Source organism: Nicotiana tabacum, chromosome 7, assembly GCF_000715075.1.
Source record: "Nicotiana tabacum cultivar K326 chromosome 7, ASM71507v2, whole genome shotgun sequence".
In the NCBI taxonomy this organism is placed as follows: Eukaryota; Viridiplantae; Streptophyta; class Magnoliopsida; order Solanales; family Solanaceae; genus Nicotiana; species Nicotiana tabacum.
This window is the reverse complement of record NC_134086.1, coordinates 12,692,818-12,708,058: the sequence shown is the minus strand read 5'-3', so window position 1 is coordinate 12,708,058 and position 15,241 is coordinate 12,692,818. Positions and strand designations below refer to the sequence as shown.

General features: G+C 35.1%; 2 protein-coding genes across 2 annotated transcripts; both read right to left on the bottom strand.

Annotated features, from left to right (window-relative positions):
• Nucleotides 1-1,797: 1,797 nt before the first annotated feature.
• Nucleotides 1,798-4,272, bottom strand: LOC107798858 (large ribosomal subunit protein uL13w). The gene is made up of 4 exons (XM_016621890.2): nt 3,933-4,272; nt 2,699-2,815; nt 2,524-2,611; nt 1,798-2,130 (listed from the first exon to the last, which is right to left on the bottom strand). The coding sequence occupies exons 1-4, from the start codon at nt 4,202-4,204 to the stop codon at nt 1,987-1,989; spliced, it is 621 nt and encodes a 206-aa protein (XP_016477376.1). The 5' UTR covers nt 4,205-4,272; the 3' UTR covers nt 1,798-1,986.
• An 8,036-nt stretch (nt 4,273-12,308) lies between these two features.
• Nucleotides 12,309-14,994, bottom strand: LOC107798856 (putative caffeine synthase MTL3; the record flags this gene model as incomplete). Its single annotated transcript, XM_075256754.1, has 3 exons — nt 12,309-12,938; nt 13,784-14,044; nt 14,569-14,994. Coding segments are annotated over 3 exons (1,101 nt in total), but the record flags the coding sequence as incomplete, so codon positions are not given.
• Between the last annotated feature and the right edge of the window lie 247 nt (nt 14,995-15,241).

The window sequence follows — 15,241 nt, the reverse complement described above, 5'->3', positions numbered from 1 at the left end:
GGCCAATTTGGTGCAAACAAATAAAAAATGTACACCCTCTGTTCACTTTTACTTGGTATGTATACTAAAAATAGATTTTTATTTTTACTTGTCACTTTACACATATCAAGATAGGACAAATTTTTTTTCCTGTTATACACACAATATTTAGTACTCATTTCAAATCATTTTCTCAAATCCAATAAAATATGCATCAATTAATAAGGGTATCATGGTAAATTATGTACTTTATAGTATTTTTTAAAGGACGTGAAAAGTCAAAACGTGTCAAGTAAAAGTGAACGGAGTGAGTAAAAGCTTGGGCTTAATGATTGCAACATGAACTTATTTCAGCTTCTCTAAAGGTTTTTGTCAAAATAGTTTTCAGAATGTTGTCACAATTAGTCCAAAAATATATGTGAAGAGAAAATCATAAAATAAAATTTTACGCAATTTGTTAGAATTGTCGTAATTTCCATTTTACTAGGAATAGTATAACAGTAAATCAATTCAATTTTCAAATATATATCTCTAAGGAAAAAGTAAGAGTCCATAAAGCAAATGACATTTGAAAATAATTTAAACAAAAAACAGGTAGCGAAGTCTAAATTGCATACTATACTTCTCAAAAATTCACCGTTGAAAAAATCATTACTCTGAAGTTTAAATGTAGTAGTTCAAAACTTCTAGCGGTAGGTTTTTCATTTTCCTCTTTTTGTTTCACATAGTAGCTATTTTTATGCCGTGGAAATAGCCTTTTGCAAAAATGCAGGGTAAGGCTGTGTACAATAGATCCTTGTGTCCAACTCTTCCGACTCCACGCATAATGGGAGCTTAATGCACCGGCTGCCTTTTATAGTAGCTATTTTCATATGATAGCTCGTTTGGCCAAGCTTCTAAAATTAGCTTATTTTGAGAAGTGTTTTTCTCAAAAGTATTTTTAAAGTGAGAAGTAGTTTGTGTTTGACTAATTATTTAGAAAAACACTTTTGAGCAGTAATTAGTGTTTGGCCAAGCTTTTGAAAACTGCTTCTAAGTGTATTTTCTCAAAAGTGCTTCTCAGAAAAGTACTTTTGGAGAGAAACTATTTTTTTTCTGCTTTTCCAAAAGTGCTTCTGCTTCTCCTCAAAAGCACTTTTTTTCCTTCCAAAAGTTTGGCCAAACATCTCAATTTTTGACCGAAAATGCTTTTGGCCTGAAAAAGCATTTTTGGCCCAAAAAAAGTTTGGCCAAACAGGCTATTATCAAAAATGTGTTACAACAGTTTTGGTGATGATTTATCATTTTCTAGCTTAACAGGGCATGCATGGATGTTAAGATATATATGGCATGGTTATACTGAAATTGTATGTATTGAAGTATTGGAGAAAGGTGATCAGGCAGGACGTGAAATATCTTCATCTTACCAAGAATATGGTCCTTAATAAGGAGGTATGGAGGTCAAAAATTGGGACAGAAAGTGAATAAATAGTCGTACTTTTTCATTTGAACAATTTCAATTTCCATGTGTTTCATCCATATAAACCTTTAGAAACTTCCCTTTCTTGTATGGTTACTTTTAAAACCTTAAAAATTGTTCTCAACATTAACTTACAATTTGTTCAAACTTTATTTCTTGTACGTATTTGAAACTTTAGGACGTCAAATACTTTATATAATATAGCTATGAATACTTTCTTGTAAAACTTAATAATACTGTAACAGTTCACTGACAAACTACGTACTAGTCAAAATAGATAAAAATATAACCTGGTGGATTTTATTAAACATGCTGTCTCTATTTAACTATCATACTAAATTAAATTATATAGTTTCAAATTTGTTCAGATTCCTTCACAAAAACTTCCATAACTTAAGTAGCAAAATGAGTATGATAATAGACGAAACACACAAGTCTGCTCAATGAAAAATATTGTTAAAACTGAAAACAGTATCCTAAGAAGGAACAAATTAAGCCAAAACATCAATCTCCAGCAAAATTGTACTTCAAACAACTATATTTAGACTTCAGTACTTGATCGGAGCAATAATGGCGAGTTGAGGACCAAGCTTCTCCTCGGCAGCTTTCTCAGCCTTAACCCTAAGTTTTGCTAACTGCTTTCTCCTCTCATATGCTACTTGAGCTCTTTCCTTTCTCTTGTTCTCAAGTTCCTGCGGTAAACAAGGGAGAAGTAACGATCAATGTGAATAATATGGTAATCGCACCAGAAAAAGAGTTGGATATCAAAACAAAAAACGACTTCAATTCTATTGCAAACTACAGGTATGAAAGATCATCCTGCAAGAAGTGCAGAAAAAGGAGCCAGGGTTCATAATTACATGAAATAAGCGTTAAGCAGAAATAGTAGGAACACAGCCTGCTGCTTGTAGCAGAGAATTACGTTTCATATTGGTATAAAGAACATAAAAAAGAAGTCAAGAACATTATTTAACAAGAATAGCTAACTGTTCAAGTTGCTCCATTGATTCAAAATGTAAGGTAACACAACAACTAGAGAGGCTGGACGTACGGTCAATGCAAAAGACAAGATGCGAGAAACATACCTTGATAGTATCATAATAGTTCCATCCAACCTCGGACGAAAGCTTTCCCAAGAGGCAGTATTTATGTCCAGCCTGGAGCCTCAATACCCTAGTCAAGAAGAAGAGTAAATGCTTCAGTAAAAAAACGAAACAATACTAGAATAAAATAAATTATGGGTGCTGTCCTGTCACTCACTTGAGAGCATCAGGAATGACCATCCTCTTGATCTTGTCATATGGGGGTGGAACACCCTCGTAAACCTTCAAACGGGCAAGTGCGGCGGCTCCACGCTTAGTTTTGTGGGGAATCATCCTAATGAAAAATAAACAAGAGATTAACATTGACAACTGTACAAGTAGCAGGAATTACCAATACTTGCCTAATCAGCTACTAGTAGTTGTAAAGGCATTGATACCAACTGTGCTATTCAACAAACAAAAAGAGAGAAAAAAAAAGATATTTTAGATTGAGAGTTGCATACACAGAACATCAATTAATCAACTACATCTTAATCACAAATCAACAGGGATCATCTATATGAATTTTCTGTATCAACTCCCCATCCAAACTATTTTTTTCGAATACAAACTAATCTGTCCTCTCAAAGAAAAATAAGGTTCTTTAAAACTAGGTTTATCTAAACACAAGTCCTTAACTAACTAACTAACACTGTGCTTATAAGCATGATAGTAATTAGCATTTCACCAATTTAGACAGGCATGCTGATAAAATCCAAAGACGGAAGTTCAAATATTGGAGTACTAGTTTTAATATTTTTCTTTCCAACTTTTGCAAACTCATTAGCACTAAATAAAATCAAAGAGCGTTGAGGCATACAGTAAATACCCCCCACATTTTCACTACAATGAACTAAGCTGGTCTCCATCTACCGAGAGCATCACCTACACTTTCAAAACTAGCTCACATAATCTTAATTTTCACTTAAGCACCACATAATCAAATACTAATACAGCAACAACTAAGCCTCGGTCCCAAACAACTTGGGTTGGCGACATGAATCCTCATTTTCTTTATTTAAGCTCAGCAATAACATTATGAAAATTCATCAAAATTGGCAAGTGTTACGAGAGCTTCCAGCCTACCACAACCCTCCTCCTTTATCAGAGCTTGAGACCAGCAATGTGAGCAATCAAATACTAACACATAGACAAAAAAAATCTAAAATCAGAATTAAACACTTGAGTATTTCGCCTAACCATTCATCATGAAATGAAATCTCTCTTTACAATCCATAGCATAATTATCTCTAAAAGACTAAAACAAAAACCCTATATACATAACATACATTATATCCACTAACTAAAAAAACGAGATCTACCTGTTAATTCAGCTCCTAACAATATACCAAAACAATTTAATTCAAAAAATAATTAAAAACGACTAACATTTGCAATAAATAAAAACATACCCACGAATAGTACGCCATAGGATTTTAGAAGGAGCACGAAAGTGAATAGGACCATGAGAAGGTTTAGTGTTCATCCTCTTACGAAGGAACCTAAGATACTTCATTTTCTGCCTAACGAGTCCACCACTTAAGCAAATTTCTTCACACCTAACAACCACTACTTTTTGTCCATTGAGCAATTCTTTGGCTAAGATTGAGGATAGCCTTCCGAGCATGTGGTGGCGCGCGTCCACCACTATCCTCCTCGCTGAAATCCCTGATCCTGACACCATTTTTCTACCCTCTCTCTCGAGCTCTCAACGTCTGCTATACAGAGCTGCTGCTAGGGTTTGAAGAGAGTGTCATTTGGTTCTATTTATATGATGGCGAAAGAGGATGTAAAATGGGCTTTGAATGAGTGTGTGTTATTGGGCTTCCGACTTTGGCCCAGTAGAATAGTCTATATCCTATTTAGAGGCTGATTTGCATAATTAGACCATTGTTTGGATTTTATCCCTATTTTTTTTTTTCAAAAAAAAAAAATGCAAATATAGCCCTTGAAAAATTATTCTTTCCAAATAACATTAGGCTTGGATCTAATGTTAGATCATGTAATTTTTTTGTTTGCGCACGAAACATTATATTGTGGTCTAATATTTGTAATAACTTATAAAATTCTAGATTATAGTCTTACATTTTCTCATAAGATTTTCAATCTGCTCAAAAAATTACACTGTAATAACTTATAAAAAGACGATCATTTGGTGAACAACTGATACAAAAAGGAATAATTGACAAAAATTTTACATTTTGAATTAATTATCAACGGCACTTTTTATTAGTGTCTCGGAACATGTTGATGGTTAAAAAATTAAGTGCATTGTGGGACTTAAATCTTGGTAAAATTTAAACAGTACCTGATACATCAAATCGATGAATGCAAGATATATATTTTTGATAATTCGTTTATTACTTAAATATGGTTAGGTGATATTCTTATTTTAAATTATAATCACTAAGATTAATTTGCTTACTTCGATGTAAACAAAAGGTAATCGTCAATATTTACAATTAATTCTTATATCTCAATTGAAAGGTCATGGATATAAAATGGTAGTGTCTCAAACTCAAACAGAATGAAAGAGTTTGAAGCAGATTTAATACACAGATTTGACACTTTTACTTGCATAAATTTACAAAATTGGCTCAAATTCTGTGTTGTCCAAATTAAACACTTCTACTTGGTTTGGTCGAAATGTTTAGTTTGGCGAGTTAAAATTCGTTGGCAGACTTTACAAAACCGTGCAAAATACAGCGATCAGTCTGGTAATTAAGTCATTTGGTGATGTCATTTAAATTTTGACCCCGGTAAGAAAAATCTTGAAAATATAATTTTTAGTCAGAATTTTGAAACATGCAGGTCAAAAATTATTCACAAATCTTATGGTAATTCGCCAGATTTCTAATGGTTACCTTAATTTTAAAAGTTATGATGATTGTCACAAGATTCTAATGATTGTCATATTTTTGTACAATTGACCATAAAATCGTGACTGATCACCGGAATTTTTCGCATTGCGACTATAAATTCTTGTGATCATCAGGAGTCCTGATGTTTTAATCTTCTGACCAACATAATTTAAAATTCTGACGCATAATTATTTTTCTAAAAAATAAAAAAACAATTTCATAATATAAAAAGTGATTAAAAAAAAGGTCCATCCATTGTCAATTTTAGCTCTTTAGCTCTCGAAATCATAATGGTTTTGTGTTTGTCCCCCAGGTATGTCAAACCACAAATATTGCCATCTCGTCTGCACGATTAACAGGAGGCCGAAATATTAATGGACCTGCTTTCCCATGGGCTATTGCAACCCATGTGGTCAAACTAGCCCAACTGTTGTTAGTTTGAATCGAGGTATTTGCATCTATACCCGCTTTTTGTATCACGTTTTAACTTGTGCCCGCTTTGTAAAAAAATTACAAGTGTACCCGCTTTTTCACATAACTTCAGCATACGGGGCTGAAGTAGCAAAGGCAATCACGCAAAACTTCAGCATTCTAGTAGACGGGCCTGAAGTTTTTGTTCTCTATTTGTATTGCTGAAGTTTTTGTTTTTGTAACTGGTGAACTTCAGCTCTAGAGCTGAAGTTTTTGTTTTCTAACTCGCGAAATTCAGCTCTAGAGCTGAAAATTTTGTTTTTGTAACTAGCGAACTTCAGCTCTAGAACTGAAGTTTTGTTTTGTAACTGGCGAACTAGTTTTTGTTTGTAATCCCGCCATTGCCATCTGAGGGACAGTACCACGGTACCAAGCGAGTAATGGGATTTCTCTTGGATATTTTGTGGTGCGGCATGGAGCTTGGAAACCAGTTCTGCTATTCTTGCCAGCAATTCCTCCCAATACAAGCAGTGGCGATGTCATGAATGTCCACATAAGTGCTATTACCATAATTGTGCCAAATGGTAGAGCAGCAGTAGAACTATAGCTAACTGCAACAGAATTGAGGAAGCAGAACATTAGCGCTAAAGGCCCGCAGAAGAGACTCCCGGTCAAGACCAAATTCCTTACCTGTTAAGGCTGTTGAATTTGGCAAATTCCACATCGGTGGTTTGGCCATTTGGTAGGGAATTGTTTCCTATAAAAGGAGGCCTAATGTTTAGGATTTAGACACACCTCTCATTTGTCTTCTTATCTTCTTAAGGCATTTGTATCTTTTCTCTTTAGTATTATTTCTTTTATTTTGGAGTGGAATAAAATATTGGTTGTGTCCGAGGAAGTAGTTTAAATTGGTCAAACCTCGTAAATTCTGGTGTTCCTTTTATTGTTGCTTTATTGTCTTATTTACTATTTGGTGGCTGCCATAATTTTTGGTATAGTAGTTGTGACTCATTCACACTATATACATTTGGCTTCCGCAACAATTGGTATCAGAGCCAAGGTACTGTCTAAGTATGCTTTGTGGTTGCAGCATAGTTTGATCTTCCACATCAGAAAAGATTTATCTTGGTAATTGAGTCAAGGTTCTGTCTGAGTATGCTCTGTGGTTGCAGCTTAGTCTGATCTTCCATACCAGAAAGGAAATAATCTTGATTTGTGTCGTCAGCTATTAAATAATATATGTGTCAAAGATGGGAGACAATAAACAAGAAGACTCTACATCAAGTGTCAACAATACACCATCATTGGCATCTTCGCTTATGACAAGAATTGTGTCAAATGCGAAATTTATAGTAGAAATTTTTGACGGGTCCGGACATTTTGGGATGTGGCAAGGCGAGGTTCTAGATGTCCTTTTTCAACAAGGGCTAGATTTTGCTATTGAAGAAAAGAGACCAGATGTTATTGGAGAATTATCAACCGCGTTGCTTGCGGTACCATTCGATCCTACCTTGCTAGAGAACAGAAATATCCATACACAAAGAAAACTTCTGCAAGTAAATTATGGAAAGCACTGAAGGATAAATTTTTGAAGAAAAATATTCAAAATAAATTGTACATGAAGAAGAGACTGTTTCGCTTCACCTATGTTTCTGGTACCACAATGAACGAACATATCACCAGTTTCAATAAGTTGGTCACAGATTTGTAAAATATGGATGCAACTTTTGATGATTGTGACTTGGCCTTGATGTTGTTGGGGTCACTTCCTGATGGGTACGAGCACCTTGAAACTACTCTACTCCATGGGAATGACGAAATTTCTCTCAGAGAAGTTTGTTCGGCTTTGTACAGCTATGAACAAAGAAAGGGAGAAAAACAAAAGGGCGGAGAAGGAGAAGCACTGGTTGTGAAGGGTCGTCCTCAAAATCAAATGAGGACAAAGAAAGGAAGATCCAAGTCAAGATCTAGACCCAACAAAGATGAATGTGCCTTTTGTCGAGAAAAGGGGCACTGGAAGAAAGACTGTCCGAAGTTGAAGAATAAGGCCAAACATAACAATGGAAAGGCCATTATGGATTCAAATGTAGCTGATGGTGATGATTCAGAATTCTCATTAGTTACAACAGAGCCATCAACATCATCAGACATATGGTTGATGGACTCGGCTTGTAGCTATCATATATGTCCCAACAGGGACTGGTTCGTGGATTTTCAAGAAGGGAATATGGAGTCATCCATACAGCGGATAACAGCCCTCTTACCTCATATGGCATTGGTTTAATACGATTAAGGAACCATGATGGAATGATCAGAACATTAACAGATGTTTGATATGTACCGAGTTTGAAGAAAAATCTTATCTCTGTGGGAGCCCTAGAATCGAAAGGTTTCAAAATCATTGCAGAAAATGGAGTGATGAGAGTATGCTCCGGTGCACTAATGGTAATGAAGGCCAATCAGAAGAACAATAACATGTACCGTTATCGCGGTAGTACAGTTATTGGGACAGCGACAGTAACATCCAGTGACGAAAAAGAGGCAGACGCAACCAGGCTATGTCACATGCGCTTGGGACATGCTGGAGAAAAATCCTTGAAAACTTTATCAGATCAAGGATTGCTAAAAGGAGTAAAGGTTTGCAACTTGGAGTTTTGCGAGCATTGTGTCAAAGGGAAATAGACAAGGGTTAAATTTGGTACAACGATCCATAATACTAAAGGCATATTGGATTATGTACACTATGATGTTTGGGGTCCTTCCAAACATCTTCATTGGGTGGGAAGCACTATTTTGTAACCTTTGTTGATGATTTTTCCCGAAGAGCAATGAAGAGCAAAGATGAAGTGTTGGAACTTTTTCTCAAATGGAAAATGACGGTGGAGAATCAAACAGGCAGGAGGATCAAGTGTATTCGCAAAGACAATGGAAGTGAATACAAAAATGATCATTTTAATAAGGTTTGTGAAAATGATGGCATCGTCAGACACTTCACTGTCAGACATACACCACAACAGAATGGAGTGGCAGAACGTATGAACCGGACCTTGCTGGAGAAGGTATGGTGTATGTTGTCCAATGCTGGCTTAGGCAAATAATTTTGGGCTGAGGCAATTACATATGCATGCCACCTCATTAAACGTCTACCATCTGCAGCTATTGATGGCAAAACACCATTTGAAAAATGGTATGGAAAGTCTGCTGTAGATTATGACTCTTTGCACGTGTTTGGATCAACTGCATATTATCATGTGACAGAGTCAAAATTGGATCCAAGGGAAAAGAAGGCTATTTTTATGGGGATTACTTCTGGAGTCAAAGGATATCACTTATGGTGTCCTATGACAAAGAAAGTAATACTCAGCAGGGATGTTACCTTTGATGAATCTGCTATGGTAAATAAGGTGACAGAAGATACCAAATAAAATGAGGGTGCTTCTAAGCAGGTGGAGTTTGAAGGAAAATTTATTTTTCCTACACAAGAAGCAGAAGAGGAAACAAATAAAGATTATCCTTTGGAAGAAGAGCCAGTAGAGAGGGAAATTCCAACTCAGGAACCTCAACAACAACTTGAATCAATTGCAACTAGCAAGCCAAAAAGGACAATAACAAAACTCGTTCGTCTTATAGAGACGGTTGCTTGTGCCGCCTAATTGTAGCTGATGATGTTCCTACCACTTATAAAGATGCAGTCCAAAGTTCAGAAGAAGATAAGTGGAGGATTGCCATGAATGATGAAATACAATCCCTTCATCAGAATCATACATGGAGATTGGCCAATCTCCCGAAGGGAAAGAAAGCAATTGGGTGCAAATGGGTATTTGCAAAGAAGGAAGGATTTCCTAACCAAGTAGATGTTCGCTACAAAGCAAGATTGGTGGCCAAAGGATATGCTCAAAAGGAGGGAATTGATTACAATGAAGTGTTTTCTCTAGTTGTAAAACATTCCTCCATTAGAATTATGTTGGCTTTGGTAGCACAGCTGGATTTGGAACTAGTTGAGATGGATGTAAAAACTGCATTTTTACATGGAAACTTGGAGGAGGAAATCTACATGACTCAGCCAGAAGGATTCAAAGTTACTGGAAAAGAAAATATTGTGTGAAAACTTGAAAAATCATTGTACAGATTGAAACAATCTTCTAGACAATGGTACAAGCGATTTGACGAGTTTATGTTGCGGCAAGGGTACAAGAGAAGCAAATACGATCATTGTGTGTATTTGCGCAAGCTTAAAGATGGTTCCTTTGTATATCTTCTCCTATATGTTGATGATATGTTGATAGCTTCCAAGAATTTGGAAGAAATTGATAAGTTGAAGATTCAACTGAAGAAGGAGTTCGAGATGAAAGATCTGGTGAGGCAAAGAAAATTCTTGGCATGGAGATAATAAGAGATAGACGTTCAAAGAAACTCTGTTTATCTCAGAAAGAATATTTGAAAAGAGTACTATAACGTTTTGGCATAAATGAAAAGACTAAGCCAGTTAGTACTCCACTTGCTCCCCATTTTAAGCTAAGTACTACTATGTCGCCAAAAGATGAAGCTGAACTAGAGTATATGTCAAAGCTACCATACGCAAATGTTGTTGGTAGCTTGATGTATGCAATGGTCTGTACGAGACCTGACATTTCACAAGTTGTTGGAGTTATTAGCAGATATATGCATAATCCAGGAAAGGAGCATTGGCAAGCTGTGAAGTGGATTCTACGGTATATTCATAATACTGTAGATGTTGGGTTAGTTTTTGAGCAGGAAGACAATCAGTCTGTAGTTGGATATTGTGATTCAGATTTTGCGGGTGATCTGGACAAACGAAGATCAACTACTGGTTATGTGTTTACTTTTGCAAAGGCACCAGTTAGTTGGAAGTCTACTTTGCAGTCAACAGTTGCTTTGTCTACAACAGAGGCAGAGTACATGGCTATTATAGAGGCTGTGAAAGAGGCAATTTGGCTTTAGGGGTTACTAAAAGAGCTTGGTATTGAACAAAAAAGTATCACAATTTTTTGTGATAGTCAAAGTGTTATTCAATTAGCGAAGAACCAAGTTTATCATGCAAGGCCGAAGCACATTGATGATCAGTATCATTTTTACGAGAAATCATGGAAGATGGTGGATCACGGTGAAGAAAATTCATACTACAGAGAATCTTGCTGATATGCTGACAAAAGTGGTGACTGCGGTCAAGTTTCAACATTGTTTGGATTTGATCAACATTGTTGAACACTGAAGATTGAAGATGAAGACACAACCAAAATTTATTATTGAGAGAAAATTGAAGATGTGGAATTTTTCCAAGGTGGAGATTTGTTGAATTTGGCAAATCCCGCATCGGTGGTTTAGCCATTTGGTAGGGAATTTTTCCCTATAAAAGGAGGCCTAATGTTTAGGATTTAGACACACCTCTCATTTGCCTTCTTATCTTCTTAAGGCATTTGTATCTTCTCTCTTTAGTATTATTTCACTTGTATTTTTGGAGTGGAATAAAATATTGGTTGTGTCCGAGGAAGTAGGCAAAATTAGTTGAACTTCGTAAATTCTTGTGTTCCTTTTATTGTTGTTTTATTGTCTTATTTATTATTTGGTGGCTGCCATAATTTTTGGTATAGTAGTTGTGACTCATTCACACTATATACATTTGGCTTCCGCAACAAAGACAAGAGTATTTACAAATATTTGAGTGGATGACGCTCCCATTCTTTAACGTTTTGTTTTCCTTCCTTTCTTGAAAATTGAAACATATGCATTTTTGTTCTTGGGCGGATATAACTTTGAGGATGAGAAGGAGGAGGAGGAGGAGGAAAGGGGCTGAAGTTGTTTAAAAAGTGGGTACAAGTTAAAATTTAAAAAAAAATGGGTAAAGGTTAAATGGGGGCGACCAAATAGGGCGCCATGTGCAATTTTTATGCTTGAATCTGGTTTTGTAGGTCCAAAACCAAGTCCGCAGTCCACTCCACTTTTTCTCCTTGTAGCTAATGCTGTAAAACTAGCACGGGCTAGCCAGTTTTTGGATTGGTCATTCAAAAATAGCTAGTATCCGCAAAGTCATAAAAATAGTCACTATTTTGCTGCAACACGGAAAGTTCCAACATAATATACTGGAGATCGGTGAACCTGTGTATGAACTTCCAGCATATTATGCTAGAACTGCAACACGCGGAAAGTTCCAGTATATTATGCTGGACCCATATATTATACTGGAACTCTAGTATATTATATTGGAATATTTTCCGGATTTTAAACAATATTTTCGTTCAGATTTATCATTACATGAAAAGTGGCTAAATTTCAATTACTTTTGAAATTGTAACTATTTTTGAATGACCATTTATAAATCTGACTATTTTTAAATTTCTCCACTAATGCTTGAAAAGATAGGCATAGAGGAACAACGAAACTAATCAAAATGCAATTTCCACAAATCTTTAATTTATTGTGCACTCACAACAAATAATCAAGCTACACCACTGGTTTATTGGAAATAAAAAATGAATATTTAAACAATTTCTCTATCATTATTAATCATTCAACATTTAAAATCTACTAGTCCAACTGATTCGTGTCGGATAAATCTATTAAGGAGGTAAAGCACTCGTTTTCGAAAGGTTCTCTAATTTTTTGTTCTGTTAGGTCGGGAAAGAGGCGCACCTCTTGAGGTGCGATGTAGAAAATTTACCCTAATACAAGTATTAATTGCTGCTTCTACAACTCGAACACGTAACTTATAGGTTATACGGGAACAACTTTACCATTGTTCCAAGATTCCCCTTTCTTATTCCATTTACTAAGAGACACAACCACATTAATAATAATGCCTTTCCCATTCTTCATGTACTCTATTGCTTTCTTGCCATATCTTTCAAACAAATCATCCATAATTTCTTCTCCAAAATGTTCTACTAATATGGATTCTTGAACTGCTCTCATATTTCCAGCTATATATTTGGCCTTACTCTTCTCATCAAATATTGTTGCTTCTTTCTCACTATTATCATCCATGTTTGAATCCCACTTGAGTTTAAATGTCTCAAGTTGCAATAGTTTGAAAGAGCCTTCCTTCTCAATAATTTGTTTTAATTCTTTTGTAGAAGGTGCATATAGTGGAAGATTGAACTTGTCTAACTTGGCTTCTTCAACCAACCCCTGTGTCAACAAAAAGAAAATAAAAGTCATGAGCGTCCAAGATGATCTTATGTCAAGAAGATGACAAGTGTCTTTCAGTCGGTTCATAATTTGTTGAATAAGTCATATATTATGTTAAACTAAATCATCACTAACTTTAATTTCAGCGACATACGCAGAGTTATTGGTAACCAGTGTCAAAATTTGAAAAAATAATATGAATAAATCACTATAAGAAAAAGAGGTGTTATTTTATATATTTATACCCATTTTTTTTCATTTTGTATACTATTTATATATACATATTTAAAAAAAAACCGACTAAGCGGTGTCAGCAAGGTATATCTGCCCCAAAGTGTGAGTGAAAGGAAAAAAGTTTGAGTACAAAGAATTGTGAGGTCGAAGCTAGTCTTTAGTTTGCAATAATAAAATTTAAGTTATGGGCAACCAATTATATTCTAAATACGCACCACTTTATACCTCATTATGCTATAGTTTTTATCAATCTTAAAAGATACTATTTTTCTCTTTTAATTTAATATTACATTTTTATCGAATTTACCTTTACTATTCCATTACAATAGTATTAATTAAGCGAGATGTTTAATAATAGATAAAGAGAATATTGGACAAAGCTCTTATAAACAAGACTATTAAATTTCGAAACGATGTATAAAAACCTTAAACGACAGATAATATAAACCGGAAGAAGTATCTAGATAAAGAGAATATTGGACAAAGCTCTTATAAACAAGACTATTAAATTTCGAAACGATGTATAAAAACCTTAAACGACAGATAATATAAACCGGAAGAAGTATCTAGATGGAATCAAAATGTAATTTAGAAGAATTAGAAAGAAATACCTCAATGGCCATGTCATTCAAAGTGATCCCAAGCAATTCCCAGAAATCACAACCATCAACTTCATCATTTTTACAGATGAAAGTAAGAACTAAACTCCCACAATGTACAATCTCTTCAGAGCGCATACTAAGAAAATTAGTAAAATCCTTTTGAAATTGAATGAAGTAAGCTTCATGAACATTTGAGGGACTGGTTTTTGCTATGTAAATGTTGCCTTTGTTCAATGGCAAACCAGATTCAGTGACTAACCCTTTCGGAACCTGAAAACATCAGTTAGAAGTTTAACTTTTATATAATAAAAAGTTATACTATCGGCTCACCTAAAAGATAGTAAAATTATTATTTATATGAAACACAAGACAAGTGATTTGCTATTACGACCAGCGGCAAAAGCAAGATTTTTACCAAGGGAATTCGAAAAATTTTAAATAAAATAAAATATAAACACGCAAAGAAGCTAAGGGGATTCAACATCTAATATATACATATTGAGAAAAATTGACCTAATCTACCTAGTGTAATTTTTGGGCGAAAGAGGTTCGGCTGAATTCCATTCTGTCAACATAGCTCCTCCCCTGATTACGACGACTTAAAATATACTGATTAAATTACACTGATAGAATAAAATATCTCTATAATTAAATTACAATGATAGTGTAAGACATCTATATGGTTAACTTACACCGAAACATAATTTCTATGATTAAATTATATTGATAGTATAAAAAATCTTTACGATGTAAGTGTATAATACTTTAACCATTCAAGAAAGGAAATGACCAACCTGAGATAGCCAATGAAGACTATAAGAAGAATGCACCAAATGAACAGAATGTTGAGGAAAAAGCCTGCCATAAAATGAACCAGGCATAGCTCCAATGAAACATGAACCCTCTCCCTTCTTTCTTTGGATCTGTTTATAAAAACTAGGCAGAAGCTTGAAAACAGTGTTAAAATCATTGCCAACGAGATCATTCAAAAAGACTTGAATATTAAGTGGCTTTTGATTATTCAATTCTTCGCTTAATTTGTCCACAATTTCTACCATTTCAGCTATTGGTAATATTGCATTTGGCCCTGAAGAACATCCCAAGTCAGCTAGGGTTATACATTCTGGAAACCCCAAATGACAAAATCTTTGTATACTTTCTTCAAGAATGGCTCTCACCTTGAGAATAACCAGCTTCTGAAAATCAAGAATCCAATAAAAGCAATATTAGTATCGGCAGATACAGGCAGTGGCGGAGCTGGAATATTCATCAAGGGGTGTCAAAATATAGGGTTGTAGGTTAGAGGGTAGTAGAGCTTTGCGTACTTCATACCGGAGGTGAGGCGGGGTTGGATTAGGGTTGATCTTAGATAGCTTGCAGTTTATGTTGAATCCACACTATCCTTGTTGTTTATCTTAGCCCCGGGCCTTAGTTACTGGTTACTGTTATTGCATGTCATTTATCTTT